At 66.6% G+C, this 22,567-nt stretch overlaps 5 protein-coding genes across 10 annotated transcripts; 2 read left to right on the top strand and 3 right to left on the bottom strand.

Annotated features, from left to right (window-relative positions):
- Positions 1 to 120: 120 nt before the first annotated feature.
- Positions 121 to 4,571, top strand: DPEP1 (dipeptidase 1). The gene is made up of 11 exons (XM_074582661.1): positions 121 to 272; positions 708 to 845; positions 1,800 to 1,932; positions 2,098 to 2,230; positions 2,321 to 2,471; positions 2,601 to 2,670; positions 2,874 to 3,050; positions 3,130 to 3,214; positions 3,296 to 3,371; positions 3,493 to 3,628; positions 3,920 to 4,571. Exons 2-11 carry the CDS (start codon positions 727 to 729, stop codon positions 4,088 to 4,090), a joined length of 1,251 nt encoding a protein of 416 aa, XP_074438762.1. The 5' UTR covers positions 121 to 272; positions 708 to 726; the 3' UTR covers positions 4,091 to 4,571.
- Positions 4,572 to 5,322: 751 nt separating this feature from the next.
- CHMP1A (charged multivesicular body protein 1A) lies at positions 5,323 to 11,033 on the bottom strand. The gene is made up of 7 exons (XM_074582659.1): positions 10,966 to 11,033; positions 10,737 to 10,756; positions 10,123 to 10,200; positions 9,626 to 9,772; positions 8,941 to 9,069; positions 8,253 to 8,440; positions 5,323 to 7,483 (listed from the first exon to the last, which is right to left on the bottom strand). The coding sequence occupies exons 1-7, from the start codon at positions 10,970 to 10,972 to the stop codon at positions 7,462 to 7,464; spliced, it is 591 nt and encodes a 196-aa protein (XP_074438760.1). The 5' UTR covers positions 10,973 to 11,033; the 3' UTR covers positions 5,323 to 7,461.
- A 238-nt stretch (positions 11,034 to 11,271) lies between these two features.
- CDK10 (cyclin dependent kinase 10) lies at positions 11,272 to 15,306 on the top strand. Of its 2 annotated transcripts, XM_074582657.1 has the most exons (13): positions 11,272 to 11,418; positions 11,980 to 12,052; positions 12,289 to 12,360; positions 12,455 to 12,557; positions 12,709 to 12,790; positions 13,236 to 13,303; positions 13,630 to 13,682; positions 13,791 to 13,860; positions 13,988 to 14,047; positions 14,175 to 14,298; positions 14,378 to 14,517; positions 14,694 to 14,746; positions 14,818 to 15,306. In XM_074582657.1, exons 1-13 carry the CDS (start codon positions 11,281 to 11,283, stop codon positions 14,919 to 14,921), a joined length of 1,140 nt encoding a protein of 379 aa, XP_074438758.1. In that variant the 5' UTR covers positions 11,272 to 11,280; the 3' UTR covers positions 14,922 to 15,306. The 2 variants fall into 2 exon arrangements, with proteins under 2 accessions (XP_074438758.1, XP_074438759.1); XM_074582658.1 differs by lacking the exon at positions 11,980 to 12,052 and having other exon boundaries at positions 11,297 to 11,418; positions 14,818 to 15,305.
- Positions 15,307 to 15,798: 492 nt separating this feature from the next.
- SPATA2L (spermatogenesis associated 2 like) lies at positions 15,799 to 17,114 on the bottom strand. Its single transcript, XM_074582952.1, has 2 exons — positions 16,785 to 17,114; positions 15,799 to 16,689 (listed from the first exon to the last, which is right to left on the bottom strand). Exons 1-2 carry the CDS (start codon positions 17,112 to 17,114, stop codon positions 15,799 to 15,801), a joined length of 1,221 nt encoding a protein of 406 aa, XP_074439053.1.
- Positions 16,576 to 22,493, bottom strand: VPS9D1 (VPS9 domain containing 1). Of its 5 annotated transcripts, XR_012586448.1 has the most exons (17): positions 22,315 to 22,493; positions 21,911 to 21,983; positions 21,713 to 21,805; positions 21,447 to 21,609; positions 21,194 to 21,305; positions 20,975 to 21,037; positions 20,611 to 20,663; positions 20,446 to 20,533; positions 20,140 to 20,225; positions 19,594 to 20,048; positions 19,285 to 19,414; positions 19,013 to 19,206; positions 18,846 to 18,927; positions 18,576 to 18,680; positions 17,423 to 17,548; positions 16,785 to 16,799; positions 16,576 to 16,689 (listed from the first exon to the last, which is right to left on the bottom strand). XR_012586448.1 is itself a non-coding variant. In XM_074582654.1 (16 exons), exons 1-15 carry the CDS (start codon positions 22,426 to 22,428, stop codon positions 17,473 to 17,475), a joined length of 1,887 nt encoding a protein of 628 aa, XP_074438755.1. In that variant the 5' UTR covers positions 22,429 to 22,493; the 3' UTR covers positions 16,991 to 17,115; positions 17,427 to 17,472. The 5 variants fall into 5 exon arrangements, 2 of the variants coding, with proteins under 2 accessions (XP_074438755.1, XP_074438757.1); XM_074582654.1 differs by lacking the exons at positions 16,576 to 16,689; positions 16,785 to 16,799 and adding an exon at positions 16,991 to 17,115 and having other exon boundaries at positions 17,427 to 17,548; XR_012586449.1 differs by lacking the exons at positions 16,576 to 16,689; positions 16,785 to 16,799 and adding an exon at positions 16,992 to 17,115.
- Positions 22,494 to 22,567: the final 74 nt, after the last annotated feature.

Genomic DNA, 22,567 nt, shown 5'->3' with positions numbered 1-22,567 from the left:
GAGCCGGGGGGGGGCGAAGCCCGGCACACATGGGACACCACCGGCAGCCCCACGCCAGAGCCGTGCCACCCCATCTGCTGCCCCCCGTCCCCTCCATGGCGGGATGGCCACACCACAGAGCCGCAGGGTACGCAAGCGCTCAGCCGCTCCCCAGCACCCGACGCCATCTGGGGTGGCCGGAGCCCGTCCCAGCCCCGCCGCCAGCACGCAAGCCAGAAAACATATTTCACAGCCATTGCAGGCAGCAGCTTCTCGAGCGTCCCGGGGCCGGGGTGAGCGAGGGACAGGGGTGCCGGGCCCTGCCTGTCGGCAATGGGGGTGCTGGCGGTGCCAGCACTGGGGCCGGGGGTGCCGGCGCTGGGGAGGTCGAGGCGGGGATGGGACTGGCACTTTCCCAGCAAAAATAAAAATCTGGGCTGCATTAGAGGGGCCGGGAGCGTCACCGCAGCTATGCGGAGAAGCCCCGGCACAGCCCTGCCAGCCGGGGCCGGGCTGGGGGAGGCTGCTGCCGCTGCGCCGCCCCAGTGCCCACCGTGCCCAGGCGCTGGCAGGGCCGGGGCGCAGGGCAGGCAGGGTGGAGTTACGGCTGCCGATCCTGGTTATTTATTTACGGCGAGAGGGGATGGACAGTGATCCAGGACAGCCATCCCGGTGCATGCGCTCAGTAGGCTCGCGGCGGCAGCGGGTCACCCCGGTTCATCCCCCAGCGGCACCGAGTGGGCCAAGATGCCAGGTGGGAGCGTGGTGATGGCAGTGCTGGCACTGCGCCTGCTCCTGCCCTGCACCGGGCAGCATCACCTGGAGGAGGCCGAGCGCATCATGACCACCACGCCAGTCATCGACGGGTGAGCAAAGGTTGCCTGGCCCCGCGGCATGACGGGACACCCCGGCGGGGCTGCGGCTCTCGGCACCCTGAGAAAAACCCCAGCCAGAAAACCCCACCAGGGACAGCCCTGCCGGGGGATCCCCATGCCGGGCACCCTGGGGCCGTGTAGCCGGGGGGATCCCCGGCGGTGCAGCTTGGCTGGCAGCGGGCAGGGTGCTGGGAAGCCGGTGGCCAGGCTGCCCCGGGGGAAGTCCCCACTTGGGGCAAATGGGTCATGTCCTAAGGGATGTCCCCAGTCTCGTGCCAGAACCCTCAGGAGGCTCAGGTCCTCCGCGGGGTCCCCCGTGGCACCATCCCTGTGCCACAGCAGCCTGGCGCAGGGCGGGGGGAGCCGGAGGATGTGGGGACCGTGACGCAGGAGGGGAGAAGTGGGAGCTGACCCCTGCGTCTGGCCCCCAGCACTTCCCCATGATACTGCTGGGTGCAGGGAACTGCATGGCAGTGACACATCCCCATGGTGGTGACATCCCCGCGGTGGTGACAGCGATGTCCCCGTCAGAGGAGTGCGGGGCTGGCTCCCTCGCGTGTGAGGGCGGAGAGGGGATGGCGAGTGGAGGGGTGCATGGAGTTGTCCCTGGCCTCCCCCTCAGCTCCCCCCCAGCCAGGAAAGGGTGTCCCACATGGAGCTGTCCCCTGGGAGTGACACATCCACGGCTCCTGGCCGGAGCCACTTGGGTGGCTCTTGGCAGAGAGTACAGATGGGTGGGCAGATGGACCGGTGGGTGGGTGGATGGATGGTGGATGGACGGACAGACGGATGGATGGGTGGACAGATGGAAGGATGGACAGACGAGTGGGGAACGGGTGGGCAGAGAGACAGGGAGCTGGCAGGTAGGTGGGCAGCCAGGAGGCCGGCTGGCCGGAGGGGCGGCCGGGCAGAGAGCCCCTCATCCCCGCTCTCTCCCCTGCCCAGGCACAACGACCTGCCCTGGCAGCTCCTCAAGAGGTTCAACAACCAGCTGGGGCTGCCGGAGGCCAACCTCACGACGCTGGACGGCACCCACACCAACATCCCCAAACTGCGCCAGGGGCACGTGGGCGGGCAGGTGGGACGGCGAGGCGGGAGGGAGCAGGGGGGTGGGCAGCGGGGAGGGCACCGGGGTGGGCAAGGGGCACTGGGACGGGGAGAGGGCACCGGGGAGGGCAGCGGGGTGGGTGTCAGTGGGCATGGGGCCAGGGTCCCGACGCTCACCGAGTGCCATCGGGGGCAGTTCTGGTCGGTGTACGTGCCCTGCGACACGCAGAACAAGGACGCGGTGAAGCGCACGCTGGAGCAGATCGACGTGGTGCACCGCATGTGCGAGCTCTACCCCGAGACCTTCTCCTGCGTCGTCGACAGCACCGGTGAGCGGGCGCAGGGCTGGGACGCAGGTGTCCTGGGGGCCGTGGGTGCTCTGGTGCCCACCCTGGCTGATGCCCCCCACCCTCCCGCAGGCATCCAACAGGCTTTCCAGAACAAGAAGGTGGCCAGCCTCATCGGGGTGGAGGGCGGCCACTCCATCGACAGCAGCCTGGGCGTCCTGCGCACCTTCTACCACCTGGGTGTCCGCTACATGACCCTCACCCACAGCTGCAACACCCCCTGGTAGCAGCCCCTGGGGGGGCACGGGGACAGGGATGGGGTGACATGGCCGGCATGGAGGGGGGACGGGGCATGCGGCCGAGCAGGGATAAGCGACTGTGGGTCCACCCTGATGCTCTCACCGCTCCGCAGGGCTGACAACTGGCTGGTGGACACTGGGGACGATCCGCCTCTGCACAATGGCCTCTCGTCCTTTGGGAAGGTGAGCGGGGACAGGGTCAGTGGCGGCACCTGGGAGCAGTGGCTGGGGCGGGGGGGACATGGTACCAGCACCCACCAGCCCCACGCTGGGTTGTTAAGCCCAGCAGCGAGTGCCCTGAGTGCATGGTGTCCCCCCATGCAGTGACATGTCCCCTTGTGCACCCCTCACCCACCCTGTCCCCGTCCCTATCGCCGTTCCCGCAGATGGTGCTGGCGGAGATGAACCGCCTGGGCATGATCGTGGACCTGGCCCACGTCTCGGTGGAGACCATGGAGGCTGTGCTGAACCTCTCCAAAGCCCCCGTCATCTTCAGCCACTCCTCCGCCTTCAGCCTCTGCCAGAATCGCCGCAACGTGCCCGACGACGTGCTGAAGATGGTGGTGAGCACTGGGGCACGGCCGCGGGCAGGGAGCAGGGCTGGCTGGGGGGCCACGGGGCTCAGGACCACCTTTCCCCCAGGCCTCCACGGACAGCCTGGTGATGATCAACTTCTACAACAACTATGTGACATGCAGGGACACGGCCACGCTGGCCGACGTCGCAGGTGAGGCGGGCACCTGGGCAGGTGTGGGGGGGGTGGGTGACAGTGTCCCCCCGACCCTGCTCATCCCCTGCGCACCCACAGATCACATGGATCACGTGAAGAAGGTGGCCGGTGCCCAGTACGTCGGCTTCGGCGGGGACTATGACGGTGTCACGAGGTAAAGCGGGTGACGGGCGCAGGACCGGCTGTGTCGGTGGGACATGGCAGCGTGGAGCGGGAGGTGGGTGCTGCCGGGCTCGGCTGCCCCCGGCGCAGCTGCAAGCTGTGGGGTGGCACAGGCTCCCCACCGGCCTGGAGGACGTCTCCACGTACCCCGCGCTGGTGGCCGAGCTGCTGGCCAGGAACTGGACGGAGGCAGAGGTGAAGGCAGCCCTGGCTGAAAACCTGATCCGTGTCTTCAGGAAGGTGGAGGAGGTGAGCGGGGCACGGCAGCACTGGGCGCAGGGAGGGATGGGGTATGGGGACACATGGGGCATGGGGACACACGGGACAGCAGAGACCAGCGGGACATCAGGATGCATGGCACTCAGTGATGTGTGGGGACGTGAGGTGGCACAGTGACACACGGGGCAGGGGGACGAAGGAGGACATGGGGACATGCAGGGCTTGGGAATGGCGGCACGGGGACATTCAAGGTGACAGGGGGCTGTACGGGGCACGGGGACTGCCCCTCGCTGCGGGAGCCCACCCTGTCCCCCATCGCAGGTGAAGGCGAACCTGCAAGGCACGGCTCCCCACGAGACGCCCATCGCCTTCGAGGAGCTGGAGGGATCGTGCAGGACCCCCTACGGGTACACCGACGGCGCTGGCACAGCCCGGCTCCCGCCGGCAGCCCTGGGGCTGGCGCTGGCCCTGCTCCACTCCCTGCTCTCCTAGCATCCGGCACGGCTCCCCCCGCAGCTCCCATACCCTGCCCGGCAGGATGCTGGCAGCTGGCCCAGTGGCTACCAGGATGCGTCCAACCCTGGTGCCTCTTCCCGCCTGCGCACCTGCCCCGCGAGCGAAATAAAGCCGTGCTTCCAGCACCGCCGGCAGCGTGCATCCGCACCAGGACCCTGCGGGGACCACCAGCCCCAGACCCATTGCCCTGCTCCTGGCTGGAGGCGATGAGCCACGCTGCCAGGTCACTGGCCGCCCTGGCAGGTCACTAGCCACACCAGGACCCCACCAGCCACCCCGGCTGCACAGCCCCAGAGGGGCAGAGGCATAGTGGGCCGGTGGGTGCCCAGCCCAGGGCACTGGGAAGCTGTCACCGCACCGGGAGTGACACATTGCTGCAACACACAGCCAGGTTGGCTGTAGGGCTGCCTCCGCAGGATGCTTACATTAATCATTAGCTAATTAATTGGCTACTCAATTATCGTCTTAGCAATTTCCTCTCACATTTGGGAACAGCCTGTCTTCTAAGCGGAGGCGGCTTTGGGCACCAGGAAAACAGGCAGGAGAAGGAGAGCCATCTTCCTGTGGCATTCGCAAATTGGCTGAGGCACAGAGCCCCGTCTGCCAGCCGGGTGCCGGGAAGGGATGGGCACGGAGAAGGGATGCGCCCGGTCCCCGATGGGATGGTGAAGCTGCTGTTGGTGGGTGCCGATGGCAGGACCAGGGTGGAAAACATCAGGGCTCCCTCCATGGGATGACGACCAAGGGCCAGGGAATGCTGCGGAGAAGAGCACAGGGAGCCGGGCAGCCCAAAAACCACGCTGGGGAAAAGGAGCTCGACTTGAGCTGGCTGCCCTGGACTCCCCGAGCCGGTGTCGGCCACACCGGAGCCATGGCAGCTCCCACTCATCCCAGTTCCCTCCTGGCTCAGCTACACGAAGGGCAACGGTCCCTGCAGGGGAAGTATGGGGGGGACTCATCAGGGCTCCTTCTGCTCCAGCACCCCAGAGGTGGGGACCCAGAGCTCTGCCGGTGACTGCTTCCCTGCCCCTGGGCAAGAGGAGGCAGGGAAACTGCTGGCCGCCTCCTCCTCCTCACCTCAGCCCCATGGCACTGGGTTTTCTGTCCCAGGCAGGGGACAGGGCACAGCCATCACGCTGCTCCACAGGCAGAGGGGACCACAGACCCCCCCCCCCCTTTGCATCTTAAGCCCCAGAGACACCACCACGGATGTTCAGGGATTGTTTATTTAAAATAGCAGAAGGTAATGAACGTGAGGTTGGAGAAGAAGAAAAAGGCAAATGAGACAAGCTTTAAAAAAAAACAAAACCACACAAATGAAACCACAGAGAAACATCACACTGAAAGAAGGAGCGTTTCCAGGGGCAGGGGCTCCCTGGGCCGCAGGGCACGTCCTGGCCCCCAGCCCCACGGGTGGCACCCACGCATGGCACCCTGCAGGGCCAGGCTGCCCGGCCCCGCAGCAGGGGGGCACAAGATCCAACGCTCCACCATGCCCAAGTGATTTTGTGGCCCAAAGCCACCTTGTCCTCCCGTGTCCCCACCCCTCGTCCCCACCACGGCACGCCTCGGGGAAGAAGGTTCTGACGGTCACTAGACACACGCTGCCAAGGCCACTGAACTCAGAAGAAATAATCAAGACAGCGAAACGTGTTTGTGTTGCAAGTGCTGGGGAGATGGCCCCTGGCCCGCAGCGAGTCCTGCCCCACGTCCGCAGGGGCAGCCCGGGAGGTCAGCCAGTGCCGGGGGTGGGAGCGAGCTGCCTCCCCCCGCCGCTGCCCTTCCCTCTCAGCACAGCCCAGCGCAGCGCAGCAGCTCGGCACACGTTAAAATTCCCTTTAAAAGTGATGAATCAGAGCTGCCCCGCTGCAGCGGGCCCAGCTGCCCGCCCCTGGCGGCGCACAGCACAGCTCAGCGCTGCCGGCCCCGGCAGCTGCACCGCGCTCGCTCACTTACAGCCTGCAGAGAGAAGGTTAAAGTTCCTCCTTGTGAAAGGCAAAGGAAACTACATTTCCTCCCCGGTGCTTCCCGTCAACCCAGCAGCTCGGTAGTGCCTGGAAGTCACGGAGAAGGGGCACAGAAAGCTTCAGTCCCAGGGGAAGGCCCCAAGGGACAAGCAGCCACGTTTCCCCAGAAGCAGTGGGAGGAGAGGGGACACGGCCGTGCCCTGGAGGCAGCTCCCGCTCATCCAGCTCGGTCCCACACTCGGCAGGCAGCAGCACAAAGATGCAGCAAGATGGGGACAGCAGAGAGAAAATGGCAGCAGACATCCAGGGGATGAGCCACAGCCAGCGCAGGCAGACACACTCTCAGGATGGTTTAGCATTTACTGTCACACCCATCCGGCTGGGGAACATCTGGGGACAAGGCTGTGGCCGCCACAGCTGCAAGCCTGGGGGTGGAAGCTGCTGCAATCCACTCCCAGCTGCTGGACATCAGGCTGGGACCGGTTCCACATGGGAGGTCAGGGCCTGGATAACCATTTCCAGACCACAGCGTCTGGAGATGTGGAACGCGTGGATTTACATGCACGCACACACGGGGCAGGATGAGCGTTTCAAAGGTCACTTTGTGGTACAGAGCTCCAGGGAGGTCTGGCCCAGGAGGACAAGGAGCGAATGATGGGCAAGGTGAAGTCTGCAAACAGGGAACCCAGCTACGGCTCGGGAAGGTCACTCCAAGGGAAGAGATGCCACGGCATCACCTCCCCTTCCTGCAAGGCACTAACCTTCCCAGAAACACCACAGCCGGGAAACCAACCCTTCCCAAACCGCTGCGAGGGGAAGGCGGCCCCATGGGGATCTCCCTGCTCCTTGTAAACAGCTCCTTGCTGCGGGCCCTGAGGAAAACACAGCCCACAGCTCGGAGACCCGGTCTAAAACAGGTAACAAAGGTGTGCTACGCACGGAGGAGAGTCAGGCGAGCAGCACCCCAGAAGATACAGCCACCCGCCTCCAGGATTCCTTTAGTGTTAAATCAAGAGCGGGACGTTGCATCGTGGGACACTGCCAGAAACCAGCAGCAACCCTCAAATGAAAAACACCCTGAAATCAGAACCAGCAAAGCGTTCCTCAAGCCCAGAGAGAGGCCGTCGCTGCTCAGAAACCCCCTGCCAGGATCGCTGCCTGCTCTGGGAAAAGTTGTCACCGTCACACCCCAAAAGAAGAGTCTAAACGCAGGCAGGCAGGGCTGGGGACGTGCTGCTGGAGGAGGGGATGGCCAACTCCGCCTGGCCGGTGGGTCAGAGCAAGGACGTAGCAGAGGTGGGGAAGGAGTCCCGGGCCCCTCCACCCCACACGCCATACCACCAAGTGCAGGGCAGCAGTCCACAGGGGCGACGGGAGACCTTAATTCCGCAAGGCAGCCAACCTGGAAGGGAAAGCACGAGAGGGAACAGGCGTGAGAGCGGCAGGAAACAGCTGGCCATTACTCAGAAGGACCCTTCAGCCAGCGTGTGCCGGGAATGTCTCCACCCAGAAACCTCTCTCCTGCAGCAGAGGTGCAAGAAATCCTACTCTGGAGCACACGGCTATGGCTGCCTGGGGTTAACATGGAGTATCCGTCATCAACGCAGGAGGGGTTCCCGGCTTCTCTTCTGGGTGCCCTGACACTGCAGCCCCCCTGGTCCCTCTCCCAGGGTCACCCCCAGCTCTCACGGCAGCCCACGGCAGCCTCGGGGCTGTCCCCGGATGGACCCCGGTGGCAGCTGCGTGGGGAGCAGCAGGGAGGGACCAGCGACAGGAAGCTCATCAGCTTCTCCTGGGGCAGTTCCAGGGAAACAGCCTGTTCCCGGAGCTATTTGAAGGTCAGCGCCAAGCGTTCCCGGAGCAACAGCAGCTGCGTGAGGGCGAGAGCAGAGCAGGAGGAGACTGTTCTGCACCTCGTCAACGAGAGCTCGCTGCTGAGTGCCAGAAGCCACCCCCGTCCCCAGGCCCAAAGCTCCAAACAGCCACTCGCCTGCCCTGCACAGGGTACCACGGGGACTGCCAGGCTCTGGCTTGCCTGAGCGTGAGAGGGGGCTCCCCACCCACTCGGCCTGCCGTGACGGGCTAACTCATGCCCTTCGTATTGGTGAGGGATCCCTGGGAAGGATTCAAACTGCCTCAACACAAGGCAAAGGACCCAGGAGAGAACAAACCTCCGCGACAGCTGGTCTTCCTGGGTGCGGACTGAGCTCTCCCCAACTGCCGAAGCCCCCTCGGGGAGCTGGTTGAGCTGGTCCATGATCTCCAGGCCGTTCTCCTCTGCGATCTGGACGATGAGGCTGTCCACCTGCTCCTGCGGCGTGGTCAGCGTGGTAGCGGAGCTCATGGAGTCCTCCATGACCTACAACAGAGACAGCCTGTCACTCTGCCCCACAGGCAAAGCCACCAGCCCCCTTAGCCAGAGCAGCCTCCACAGCATCAAGCCTGACAGCAGAGCTACAGCGAAGGGGCACAAGGTCCGGTTCTGCCCCAGACCCGCTCTGAGCAACGGCTTGCTACGACACAGGGACAGTCACCCTCCCTCTTATCCCTGTCTGCTCCGTTCGCCTCTTTGCACAGCAAGCTCGCTCCTTCTCCGTCAGGCAACAGAGCTGTGTCTTCCCCAACATCTCTCATATCCCTCAAATGCAGAGAACACAACTACGTGAACAGCTTGGGGGGTTTCCCACACCGGAGGCTGGAGTCCCCGAGGGAAACAGAGCTCCTGACAAACAGGGGTTACAGCTGGGACCCGGCGTTCTCCCAGGAAGCAGCACATTACGGTTCACAGAGACAAATCCACCCTCCCAAATCCAGCAGCTCCCAGCCCTCCCGGACCCATCAGAGGCCACCAGCACTTACCGACGTATGAACATCCAAATTCTGAACTTGCTGCTCAAATTTATCCATCACCGCTGACACTTTCTGCAGGTCCATGGAGCTCAGGGCTTTGTCCAAGGCCTTGGTCACCTGGGCCATGTTTTTCGTCACCTACAAGAGGAGATTACTTCACCGGTACTCCCCAAAAGTGAGGTACCTCACTGTCGAGAGTAGAACCCAGGTGAGCAACAGAGAAATCAGTATTTCTGATGCTCACAGCAGCACTACAAGGCAGGACAGTCTGCCTGCTCACCAGATGCTGCAGCCAGCTCTACGCAGGTTCAGCCTGGCTGCGGGTTTCTCCAGCCACGTGCAGTCACTGAAGACCTCGGGCACCGCTCCTGGCAGAACAGGTCCCAGCCCACCACCCTTATACGCGCCATGAGGCGAGAGGCTCGAGCCTCTCCCTCTGTGCAGCCACAGGTTAAGGACTTAACCCAAGCCTCCGATGAAGCACCCCCGCTGAGAAGCCACCCCAGACAGGCTCTTCACAGGCTGCACCGCAGCAAGGGGGTCCGAGCTAACTACAAAGCTTGGTGGGATTCTTTCCAGGGATAGGGAAGTACGTACAAGGTGGTTCGAGGTAGCGAGAGGGGAACAGCCAATGTTCACTCTCTGCAGAGCACAGACCAGTCTCAAAGCCCCACGCCCACGCAGAGGCTCTTACCCCCTTCATTGTCACTGCTGTCTGGACCTTGGAGGCCACCGCATCCACCCGGGAAGACATGCGGAGCCAGTTAAGCCCCTCATTCTTCTTGCGGATGGCATTCTCTGCATAGACACGAGCGCACTCCACATTTTTCTGCTGAAGGGCCTGGAAAGGCAAAGGGCAAGCACTTGCACGGAGAATCCACACAGATTTATAAATAAGCACGCTCTGTTTCTGTCTTAAGAATTTTCCACTAGGAAAAAGCTCTCTTATGACCCTCAAGATACTGAGCACGCCCCTGAGTGGGAATTAAATTCCTCTCAGTGTTGCAGGGATGCACCGCATCCACCCGGCAGATTTGAGAACTGAGGGTGGGACTCAAAACACTCGGAGGCTGAGCTGACGTGTGCAGCAAGGCCTGGGGAGGGGAACCCGCCCCCTTCCCCAGTCCCTTGGTGGAATACAGGAGGAGGAAGGATCCACAGCTGCCGGGCACAGGCCGGCCTCTCACCCACCTTTTTAACTTTGGCTTGTTCGGCCTTAGAGTCTTTCTCAGCTTTTTTAGCGAGTTTCTCCAGCTGCTTCGCTGTGAACTGCAGAGAAAGCAAAGGGTTAGTGCCAGGATACAGCAGCGCAGAGCCAGGGACCGGGGCGAGCAGAGCCCCCAGCTGCCTCCCCCCCCCAGCAACACCGGCCGCGGCTGCCCCGAGCCCCTGGCCGCGGGAGGGAGCCGGGAAGACGGAATGCCCCGAGGAGCGGAGCCTCTCTGACCACACCGGCAGACTAGGAAGTCCGTTTTCCCTGCTTCTGAGAAGGGAAGCACCGGCAAAGGCCCGGGAACAGCGGCCCCGGAGGACAAACCCGGCTAAAGGGCTCCCTCTTCCCGCAGCCGCCGGCATCGGTGGGGCTCCCGCGGCCGGGAAGGGCAGAGCGGCGGCAGCCCCGCGCCTCCTAGAAAACGCATCTCCGCAGGCCAACGCCTCCTGCCCCGACGAGGCGTGAGTCAGCGGGCGGAGCGGTCCCCAGGCTCCTCACGGAGAGGTGGACGCCGGCACCGGCCCTCCGGGACGAGCCGCGGGACCGGAGACACGTGAGGGAAAGGAGGAGGAGGGCCCGCCGGCACCCTCACCTTCAGCTGGAAGAGCGTGTCTGGAAGAGAAGGAGAGCACAGCCTCAGGGACGGCGCACCGGGGACAACGCTGGGGCCAGAGGCCGGGCACCGGGGCTAGGCCTAACCCCGGGGCCCCAGCCCCAGCCGGCCGCCACTCTCGGCACGCCCCCGGCCCCACCATCAGGACAAACCCCCCACGTCCGAGCCGGGGGCGGCGGAGCCCCGTTTCCCATCCTCCCGCTCTTACCGTCCATCCTGCCCCGCCGCCGCTTCCGGGTTCTACGGCCTCCGCTTCCGGGGTGCGCGCGCGCCCGGTTCTCGCGAGAGTGCCGCCCGGGGCGGGGGAGGTCACGTGGGGCGGGGTCGGCTGGGAGGGGGCGGGGCCACATCAGGGACGGGGGCGCGCAGGGGCGGGGCCGTAGCGGGGCGTGGTTAAAAGAGGGCGGGTTGGAACAGGGCGGGGCTATAGTGGCGGCCATGGACACAGTCCCTAAGCCGTGCCTAGCAACCGTTGCTAGGGACCAGCGCGGGGGGGGGCGTGGTCTGTGGGGCGTCACGGTGCATGCGTCTGTGCTTGACGTCACGGCGCACGCATGGTGCCGGCATGGCGGAGGGGGGCTCTGCCGACGGGGAGCTGGAGCCGCTGCGGCTGCGGCGGCTGCGGGGCGAGGGCTTCTTCGAGGTGCCGGCGGCCGACCGGGTGAGGGGCCGGGGCCGTGTGGGCGAGCGGAGCGGGGTCCGTGCGCTCCCCGAGGTGTCTGGGAGGGGGAAGAGGGTCGCAGCGCCCGCAGGCCCCCGGGGTGCGGGTAGGCCCAGGGCCTGCGGAGGAGGAGCGGCCGCCCTGGGCCGGCGGCCACGCAGGCTCCCCCGTGCCGGAGCGGGCTGGGCGCAGGGAGGGAGCTGGGCGGCGTGCGGTGCCTGCAGACCTGGCCGCCGGCTGGGAGCAGCTTGTGCGGGGGACAGGGGGGCTCTTTGGCGGGGGCGGTGACAGGGACACTGTGCTGGCTGGGGGCTGTAGGGGCCCGGGGAGCCGTGTCTGTCCCAGCTGCTGGCTGAGCCAATGTGCCCGCGGTGTTTTAGAAGCATTGGTTTGCTCCCTAAGTACCGGAGCAGCACGGCAGTCTGCCCGGTGAGAGGGAGGGGTGTAGCTTAAGGCATTAGTACGCCATCGAGGTCGCGCGTCCCTGGGAAGGTTGGTGAGACACCTCTGAGGGCTGCCCCGGAGCTGGCGCTCGCCTGTGACGTGGCTCTTTGGTTCCAGCTGGGAAGATGCCGGAGCGTGAAGGAGTTCGAGAAGCTGAATCGGATTGGAGAGGGCACCTACGGCATAGTGTGTAAGCGTGGTACTGGCTGTTCCCTCCGAGCCTGGGGCAGAGCCAGTTCCTGGGCAGAAGGAAGGGCTGCGGCCCATCTGCCCGCATCCTGGCAGCGGGAGCATGTTGGGCTGGGGGGTGCCATGATGGAGACCGAGGCCGAGAGGAGACTTGTCAGTGCAGGGGTCCTACTGGCTCACAATAAAGCCAGCGTTTGACATCTGGGCCTGACTGCATGCCCTGTGCTGCTCTTTTAGACCGGGCCCGGGACACCCTGACGGATGAGACCGTGGCATTGAAGAAGGTGCGAATGGACAATGAGAAAGATGGTAATGGAGGAGCAGGGGCGACTCCTATGGTGGGCAGGAGCATCCCCATCCCCTGCTCGAGGCAGTTGTGCATCACAGCTGTTACTCTCCGCAGGAATGCCCATCAGCAGCCTGCGGGAGATCACCCTGCTCCTGCAGCTTCGGCACCCCAACATCGTGGAGCTGAAGGACGTGGTTGTAGGGAACCATCTGGAGAGGTGAGAGTCTCCTCTTCTCCTGCCCTCTCTGCCTTTCAGACCCTTCTCCGTCCCCTGAGCTGCCTCTTGTGGCACAGACCTGCGCTGTGAGCGCTGGGACACCAGAGAGGTGTCCTGCAGGAGGCTCCTGACTGTGTCTTGTCTACGACAGCATTTTCCTGGTGATGGGGTACTGCGAGCAGGACCTAGCCAGCCTTCTCGAGAACATGCAGACACCTTTTTCAGAGGCTCAGGTAAAATTTGGGCTAAGCTTTAGTTATGTCAACAATGTCAACCCTGAGAGGGTGCTGCCACTCCAGCCAGACCGTGCTGGCCACGAGCATGGACTCCGCAGACCCTGTGATCCCTGGACCTTGTGTTGGGCTTCAGCAGCGCTGGGGAGCACTGGGTGAGGCAGCATTCCTGGGCCGCGTGGGGAGCCTGGGCTTAGCTGGCTCTGGCAGAACACTCCAGGGACTTTCCAGGCTGGGTTTTGGGCTGGAACAAACTAGCAGAGAAACAGAATTATGAAAAAAATGTGTCCCCATACAGCCTGTGATCTACTCTGGGAGGACACAGGGACTGATGCACTGCAGAGCAGTGGCAGACCGCAGGGCACTCAAGTGGGTTTAACCTCTGGGGACTTGCCTGGCTGCTGCTGCTCTCGCAGAGGTCAATGCTCCTGTTCTCTGTCTCCAGGTGAAGTGTATCATCCTGCAAGTCCTCAAGGGCCTGCAGTACCTTCATGAGAACTACGTCATCCACAGGTGGGAGCAGCAGGACGGACGTGGTGGGAAAGGGGACGGGGGGAGAAGGGGCTGACGGGAGGGAGCCTGCTGATCCTCTAACCATGGTGTGATTCCTCACCTCCCACGCCCATGTCCTGTGAGCAAGGAGCATAGTGTGGAGTAGCTCTGGGTGAATCAGTAGCTCCGTGTGGGAGCACTGGTGGGGCAGGGAGGACACCGAATGATGGGGTTCGCTTCTCCTTGTGATTCCCTCAGCTCTGGGGCTCTGGAGCTGCCTGCAAGCCCTGGGGGAGAGCCATTGCTTGAAGGACGATGCTGACCAGCCACTCTCTGTTCCTTGGCAGGGATCTGAAGGTATCCAACCTGCTCATGACTGACAAAGGCTGTGTGAAGATAGGTGAGCCCCTGGCAGGCGCCACCGATGTGCCCACAGCTCTTCCTCCACACTGTGACACGGTTGGAGCAAGGAGCTTGCCTCTCTCCTGATCTCAAGTCTCTATTGCAGCTGATTTTGGACTGGCACGCTCCTATGGGATGCCACCAAAGCCGATGACCCCCAAAGTCGTCACGCTCTGGTGAGCGGTCAGTGTGGGGCGCTGTGCTGGCTCAGGGTGATGCGGGTGAGTCCTCGCAGCGTGGCGAGGGCTTCCTTAGCACTGAGTCCACCACAGACTCCTTGAGACGCTGCTGTCCCCCGCACAGGTACCGAGCGCCCGAGCTGCTGCTGGGGATGACAACCCAGACCACCAGCATCGACATGTGGTAAGGGGGGGACAGGAGGGGGCCGAGGCTGGCCGGGCGGGGGTCTAGGGGGCTGCAAACACAGGAGTGGATCAATGGAGGTGGTTCTCCCGTCCCTGCTGACTCTCGCACCTCCTCTGCTCCGCAGGGCCATGGGCTGCATCCTCGCCGAGCTGCTGGCCCACAAGCCGCTGCTGCCAGGCACCTCTGAGATCCACCAGATCGACCTCATCGTGCAGCTCCTGGGGACGCCCAACGAAAATATCTGGCCGGTGAGAGCGGTCCCTCGTTTGCCGTCTGCTATGTCTGCTCTCCCTGCGTCTGCCTCACACTCCACTCCATCCCCCTCAGGGTTTCTCCAAGCTGCCCCTGGTGAGTCAGTACACCCTGCGGAAGCAGCCCTACAACAACCTCAAGCACAAGTTCCCCTGGCTGTCGGAGGCCGGCCTGCGGCTGCTCAACTTCCTCTTCATGTACGATCCCAAGAAGCGGTAAGAGCCTTCTGCAGCTCTGCATGGGCAGGACCTGGGACAGGCAGGGGAGGAGGAAACCTGCCTGCAGACAGGGCTGCCTGCCTTACGCTGCCCCTGTGACACAGCTGTCCCCAGAGCTGGGGACACGTCAGCACCTCTGGGGAGGTGCCTGCTACATCCCCTCACCCCCACAGGGCTACGGCAAAAGACTGCCTGGAGAGCTCCTACTTCAAGGAGAAGCCCCTGCGTAAGTAAATCCCCCACGGGGCAGGGCTGGGGTGTTCTGGGCCCTGCTGAGCCTCCCTTTCTGCCCCGCAGCCTGCGAGCCAGAGCTCATGCCCACCTTCCCCCACCACCGCAACAAGCGAGCGGCCACCACCAGCGCAGGGACAGAGAGCCAGGCAAAGCGCAGCAAGCCCTGAGCCCCCGGCCCTCTGGAGGCATGGCGCGCACCAGCTAGGGTGGCTTTCCTCGGCCAAACAGCACCATTGCGTGGGCTCCATCCCCTCCCAGGACAGCTCTGAAATTCACTTCCCCTCCCCACACTGGCACGGGGACAGCCTGGCTGCAGCAGGGGAGCGCTGTGACCCACTCCCCATACACATCTGCCCCGGCGCTGGGCAGGCTCCAGTGCGGGACTGGGCCAACTGGGGGCAGGAGAGAGGAGAGATGGGGCCCCCCAGGAGAGGCTGGGACACTGGTGGGGCCAGCCATGTCCTGGGGGGCCCTTGGACAGTGCTGGTTGTGTGGGGTAACCCTGATTTTGCCATCAATAAAAGCATCTGCCAGCAGCAGCGTTGGGGAGTGAATTGCCTCGTCCCTTGGCTCTATCTGGGCTGGGAGAAGCTACGGCCCTGCTCTGCTTCCCTTGTGCCACACATCCAGCCCCAGGGCCCAGGACACCCCCATGCTCTGCCTCCCAAAACTGGCCTTTAGCAGAGCCCGGCCTCCCTTTCCTGGGAGGCATGTGGTATCAGGCTGTGTTGCTTCCCTGGAGCGGACACACTCAGGCTGCTGCTCCCCCCACCGCCCCCCAGCAGGGCAGGAGCAGACCACCACACTGCCAGGCAGACGCACTTTACTGAGATGCACCGAGCCATTTACAGTGGGAGCGCTGGGCCTGGAGCAGGAGGAGCCCAGCAGGCTCCTACCATTCCAGGGGCAAAGCAGAGCACAGCACGAGCCCTGCTACCTCCCAGCGGGGCAAAGTCAGTGTCCTTCGGGCTGAGCGTGGCTGTGTCCTTGTCCCCTTCCAGCCCCAGGGGCAGAAGTGCAGCCAGCGGCAGAACCTTAGGGGTGCTAGGACCAGGGGCCGGAGCTGTCGGCCAGCAGCATGTCCACCTCTGTCCGCTGCAGCCAGAGCCGCTGCTGTCTCTCGCTGCGCAGCTCCTGCCCGTGGTGGCGGCTGCGGCAGGCCTGCCCGGCCGCGCAGGCACCGGCGTGGAGCTGCTGGCAGGTGGTGCAGCAGTAGGAAGGCAGCACGCCCCGGCGCAGGCAGGAGTGCAGCTGGTAGCAGGGCAGCTCGGGGGCTTCCTGGGGGGCGGCGGAGGGCAAATCCTGGGCTTCCCCCGGCACCTGGGGGCTTCCGCTCCCCATGGCTAGAGCAGAGAGCGGGCTGCTGGCCCTGCCGAGCTCCTGCTCCAGGAAGAGGCGAGAGGAGGAGGAAGTGTCTGGTTTGGGGTTGCCCATGGAGGGTACCGGCTCCTGCCCACACCCACTGTCTCCACAGCAGTCCCAGCCCCTCCTGGGCACATCCCGAGCGCCCCGCGGGCTGCCACGGTCCCTCCATAGTGCCAGGGTGGCTGCGTCCTCTCCCCCCGTGTCCTCAGGGCTGGCTGGCATCTCCTGGTAGAGATCTGCACCATCGCCACAGTCACTGGCAGCCCCTTGTTGCTGCAGCATCTCCACGCAGGCCTCCACATCCCCGGCCAGCTGCCGTGCCTCCAGCAGCTCCTCAGGACGCAGTTGGCGCGGCCGCAGCCGGTGCACCACCTCCACCAGGATCTCGCACTCCAGCCGGCAGGCGAAGAAGCCGCAGGCGGCGGCAACCAGCTCGGGCCCTGGGGGTAGGCGGGTGATGGCCAGGCGGTGCGGGTCGCGCTGTTCATAGCCCAGCCGGCCAAAGCTCCGCACCAGGTCAGCTTCGGGGAGCGCCGGGCGCAGCGAGTGCACGTACGCGCCAGAGAAGGTCTGCAAAGAGAGGCGGGGGGTCAGGGTTGGAGACCCCCAGTGGGTTCACCACCACCACCGCTGCCCCCGGTGCATTCCGGGCGGCGGGTGCTCACCTGGACGGTGCCGAACTCCCTGCGCCAGGGGAAGAGGTAGAGATTGACGGCCGCCAGCTCCAGCAAACGGAAGGCGCCGGCCAGGCCCCGCAGCGCCGGCCCCGGGTCGGGGCGGCCCCGCAGCCCGCGGGCCAGCAGGGCCGGGCCGTCCTCCTGCAGGGCCCCCAGCAGGGCCGGCTCCGGCCCCAGCCGCTGCCGCAGCCTCTCCCCGAAGGAGGGGTCGGAGCAGGCCCCGGCGCGGCCCCGGCGGAACTCCCGCTCCAAGCAGCGCCGGTACTCCTCCCGGTACTGCTGCCCGCACTCCTGCCGCAGGGCCGAGCCCGCGCACATCCTGGGGGTGCGGCGGGGTCAGGACCCCCCCCCCGGCCCGGGCCCGGCTCCCCCCGCGTCCCTCCCGGCCCCACGCTCCGCACGGGCTCCGCTTCCGCTTCCCGCGCCACGCCCACCGCGCGCGCGACGTCACCGAGCGGGGCGGTGCCCACCCGAGGCCCCGCCCCTGCTGAGTCCGCGCCGGCAGCGCCCCCCAGCGGGCGGGAGGAGCAACGCCCCCGCCCCCGGCGCGAGGGGGACTCCCGGGACCGCTGCGGCCGCGGGGGCTCGGCGGGTCCCGGAGGGACCGGGGATGGGGGGAGCAGCACCTGCCTGTGGCCCGGGGTGGCGGGGACAGGGTCCCCCCGGTGCCGCCTCCTCACTGCAGGGACTCCACGTAGGACAGGGCGCTCTGCAGGGACGTCAGGCAGTACCCCTCCTCCCCGATCAGGTACCTGCAACGCACAGTGCCACCGCCACCCCACCGTCACGGCCGGGACACCGCCACGGCCACCACACCGTCACGGCCGGGACACCGCCATGGCCACCCCACCGTCACGGCCGGGACACCACCACGGCCACCACACCACCACACCGTCACAGCTGGGACACCGCCACGGCCACCACACCGTCATGGCCAGGACACCACCACGGCCACCACACCACCACACCGTCACAGCTGAGACACCACCATGGCCACCACACTGTCACGGCCAGGACACCACCACGGCCACCACACCATCACAGCTGGCACACCATCACAGCTGGGACACCACCATGGCCACCACACTGTCACGGCCAAGACACCACCACAGCCACCACACCATCACAGCTGGGACACCGCCACAGCTGGCATACCACCACAGCCACCACACCATCACAGCTGGGACACCACCATGGCCACCACACTGTCACGGCCAAGACACCACCACAGCCACCACACCATCACAGCTGGCACACCGCCACAGCTGGCATACCACCACAGCCACCACACCATCACAGCTGGGACACCGCCATTGCCACCACAGCACCATGGCCACCACAGCACCACGGCCAGGACACTGCCACAGCCATGACATTGCCATGGCCACCACACTGTCACAGACAGGACACTGCCATGTCTAGGACACTGCCACAGCTGGGACACCATCATCACCACCACACCATCACAGCAAGGACACCGCCACAGCCACCATACCGCCATGGCCACCACCCTGCCACAGCCATCACACCGCCACAGTGACCACAGCCAGGACACTGCCATGGCCACCACACCACCACAGCCACCACACCATCATGGATACGACACCGCCACGGCCACCCCACCACCACAGCCAGGACACCGCCACAGCCCTGCGCCCACAGGAGCCATGGCTCCCACCCACCCCCCTCCCCACACCTCCATCCCCGGCAGCCCTGTCCCAGCAGGGGGGACGCTGCCCCCACCCCGCGTGTCCCAGCACACCCCCCCGGGGCTCCTACCCCTCGTGGATGAACTCCTCCATGGCGGCGCACTCGGAGAGCAGCTGGGGCAGCCCCGTCTGCAGCACCACGTAGGACAGGATGGGCAGCAGGTCATCCGCCCCGCTGCCACCAACGGGAACCGTCAGCCACACCGGCACCGGGAACCCCCAGCCCCACACCTGCACCCCGAGCGCAGGAGGGGCGAGCACCCCGCTCCCCATCACGTCCCCGGCTCTGCTCCGCCTGCCCGTGGGGGGCTGGCTGCCCCCCCGTGTCCCCTGTACTCACATGGTGGCAGAGGCGGGGGTCCGGCCGTCCCGGGCGCCGCAGTACTCCTCGGCACACTCGCAGATGCCACGCAGGGCTCGCACTGTGGCACAGAGCGGGTGCTGAGGGTCACCCTGCCATCCCCCCGGACACCCCCCGCCATCCCGGACCTCCCCCCGGCCACACACCGATGCACTCCAGCTTCCTGCGGGGACAGGTCTCCAGCGGGATGAGGCGCAGGTCCTCGATGGCGGAGCCGTACGCGGGGCAGCCGGGGGCCGGGGGGAAGAGGCGGGAGGACAGCCCCATGTCGGCGGGGCCAGCGTGCCGGTGCCGCTCCATGCTGCGGGCCAGGGTCGCCTCGCGGGACCGGTGCACGCTCCTGTGGGCAGAGAGGTGAGGGGCTGCTGGGGAGGGGGCCGGGGGGTGGCAGGGGGGCCCAGCCCCGGGGCAGCGGTACCTGTAGAGGGCCAGCAGCGGTGCCCACAGCGGGGGGAAGAAGGCCTCCTCCAGGCAGGCCAGGCACTGGTCCTTGCCGGCGGCGGTGTTCAGCCCCTCGAAGGCCAGCAGCGTCAGGGACAGCAGCCTGTCTGGGAAGGGACGAGTTACGCAGCACGTTCGGGGGCGTCCGAGAGATGCCCCCCCATCCTCCCAACCCTGCACCGAGTCCGCCCCGGCTAAACCAATAGGGCGCAGGGGGCCCCCTCCCCTAACAGAGAGCCACCCCCCAAGCCCCCGCATCCCCCCAACCCCGGTGGCCATCCCTCACCGATGGCGTTGTGGATGTCCCGCACGACGCCCTTCAGCTGCTCCGGCAGCGTTGCCTCCTGCCCGGGGCCATCCCCGGGGGCCCAGCCCTCGGGCGACGCCAGGAACCGCTCCAGGTCCTCAAAGGAGCTCTCCCGGGGGGTCTGGGGGGCCACCACCACCTTTGGGGCGCCGGGGCTGCCATCGGCGAGGGGCGTGCTGGACAGGCTGTGCCGCAGCCCGGCCGGGCCGTGCTCGGGCACCGAGAACATGCAGTGAAGGCTGCGGGAAGCTCGGAGCCGGCGGCCCCCCGGCTCGGTGGGCAGCGAGCCCCCCGCGTCCAGTGAGAGGAAGGAGAGGCCGGTGGGGGAGGCGGGGGGGACGTCGGCGGTGCCCTGGCTGATGGCCGGGTAGAGGCGGGTGTACACCGCACACTGCAGCTGCCGCAGGAGCTGGGCGATGGGGTGCTCAGGGAAGCTGGAAGCAGGGCGAAGGGTGGGCAGGGGGCACCGGCAAGTGGCCGCGGCCCCCTGGCTCCGAGCAGGGCCCTTCCACACCCCAGCGCTACCTGAGGAGGCAGGAGAAGAGCCCCGACACCAGGGAGAGGTCTGATGGGCTCCGCTTCAGCCTGGCCTTCCACTGCCGTGGCCAGTCCTGGGGAGCATCCGCGGCTCGTCAGCGGGGATGGCATGGCACCCTGCCCCACGGCACGGAACCCTGCCCCCACGGTGCTTGGGGACAGCACAGCACCCTGCCCCAGCAGCCCCCAGGGGTGTCAAGGCCTCTCGCCCCACGGCACCCAAGGACAGCACACATCCTGCGCCCACGGCACGGCCCTCTGTCCCCACGGCAGCAGCCTCCAGCACGCACTCACATGGTCCTGCTCATACTCGAGGATGGCGGCGTAGAGAGCTCTCTGCTCCTGCTCCTCGGGGGTGAGGGCCACGCTGCTGGAGAACCTCCTGGGCATGCAACGATCCTGGGTGAGGGCACATGCCAGGGTGGCCCCCGTGCCCCCCGCCGTGACACCCCCGCTCACCTGTTGGCAGCCTCCTGCAGCCGCAGACGCCGCTCTTCCATTTTCCGCTGCAGCTGGGCCGCGGTAGAGTTAAGGCTCCAGAGCCCTCGGCATCGCCGCGGCCCCATCCACCACCGCTCTCCCGTCGCCGCGGCACAGCCACGGCAGCTCGGGGACTGGGATCAGCCCTTCTCCCACCTCCGTCCCCCCGATCAGCCGGTAGCAGGACAGGATCGGGACCCCAGAACCCTGTGGGATCGGTGCAGCCCAGGGACAGGGGACAGGCACCTGCAGCAGCATGTGGGGTTGGGAGCCGTGGGGCTCTGCCGGAGCCAGGCACGGCCTTGGGGCAGCCCTCAGAGCTCTCCCCCACTGGGAAGGATACAGTCTCCTCCCGGGCCTTGGCGATCACCAGGTTCTCCATCATCTGCCGCTGCAGGGACAGCGTCTGTAAAGCAGGCAGCGTGTTGGGGACGCCTGCCCAAAGCCCACGGCCACCAGTGTGCCAGGCACGGAGCAGGGGGTCCCCCAGGCACCGCAGGGACCTTCTCCCCTCCTGGTCCACTGGAAGCAGCCCTCCCACCCAGCCGGGCTCCCCACTTGCCAGGGAGGTCTTCTGCAGGGCCTGGCTGGGGTTCAGCCGCGCCACCCGCGCCTCGTAGGCAGCCTTCAGCTTCTGGTTCTGCAGAGACGCCTCCTCCAGCGGCGTCAGCTCCCTGCCGGGAACCAGCCCTCAGCGCCCACCGCGGGGCACGGTGACATGACCCGGGGCCCCTTCCCTGCTGGTGTCCCCCAGCCGGGACCCCGGCAGAGCGGGGCAGACGTCAGCCCCCTCCCCCGTGTCTGAGCCCACGTACTTCCGTGCACCCTGCGCCTCGGCGATCTGCAGCTTCTGGAAGATCTCCGGCGGCAGGAAGGGCGAGAGCTTCCCCCCCTCGTCCGAGAAGACCCGGCGGTGCCTGGGGAGGGGAGCAGGGCCCCCGCTCCGCTCCTGCGCGGCCAGTTTTGCCTGGGTTTTCCCTGGGGAGGGAAGGACAAGGTCAGCTGCCCCCGCCCCCCGCAAACCGCCAGCTCGGCCCCCCGGCTTCTCGAAGCGGGACCCCACACACAACCCCTCGCTCACCCAGCGCCGCTGCGATGGACTTGACCCTCTCCAGGCACTGCTCCGCGAGCTTCAGCATCTTCGGGGTGTCGGGGGTGACCCCCTCGCTGCCGTCTGCGGGGTGGGGTGCGAGGCTCAGCCGCAGGGCACCCACCCCTGTGCCCACCGGCATGGGGGGCCGGGGGGGCTGCCGAGGGCATGGCGGGGGTCCTGCCCTACCTGTCCCCACCGCCTCCTCCTGCAGGGCCTGGGCGATGAGGGTGATGCTCTTCAGGTACTCCACGTAGGCCTCCTGCCGGAGTGGGGGGGCTGAGACACAGACCCCCGGGCAGCCCCCAGCCCCACCAGCTGTCCCGGGGGGGCCGCAGCACCGCTGAGACCCCCGTCACCCTCCCGGGGATGCCAGGCTGGGTCGCGGGGTGGGGGGCGGATCGGGCCCTTCCCCGGGGGTATCGGGGGCCCGTGAGGGGCGGGACCCCGCAGCCTGCCCAGGGTGGGGGGGACCCCATGACCTCGGCGGGATCCCGGCCCTCCCGGTGTCCCCATGGCCGGGGGGGCCCGAAGGGGAGACCGGTCCCGGTGATGAGCCCCGGGGGTCCCGTCCCGCCCCTCCCCGCGCTCACCCGCGGCCGCCCGGCGCTGTCCATCTCCAGGGCGCCGCTGGCCGCCCTCATGGCGGTCTGCAGGGCCCGGCCCGCCGCGGCCCCCCCGGGCCCCTCGCCGCCCGCCGCGGCCATGGCGGCCGCCGCCCGGAACGGCGCGATCGGGCCGCGGCGCCGGGGGAGCGTGACGGGACCGGACCGGCGGCGGGGTCCTCCCGGCCGACAGGGGGCGCTGCGCCGGGCGGGGCGGGCCGGGGCGGGCCGGGCCCGCGGC

The sequence above is a fragment of the Larus michahellis genome, chromosome 4 (assembly GCF_964199755.1).
Source record: "Larus michahellis chromosome 4, bLarMic1.1, whole genome shotgun sequence".
Taxonomy (NCBI): domain Eukaryota; kingdom Metazoa; phylum Chordata; class Aves; order Charadriiformes; family Laridae; genus Larus; species Larus michahellis.
The sequence above is the reverse complement of the archived record's forward strand: the minus strand, read 5'-3'. Positions and strand labels throughout refer to the sequence as shown.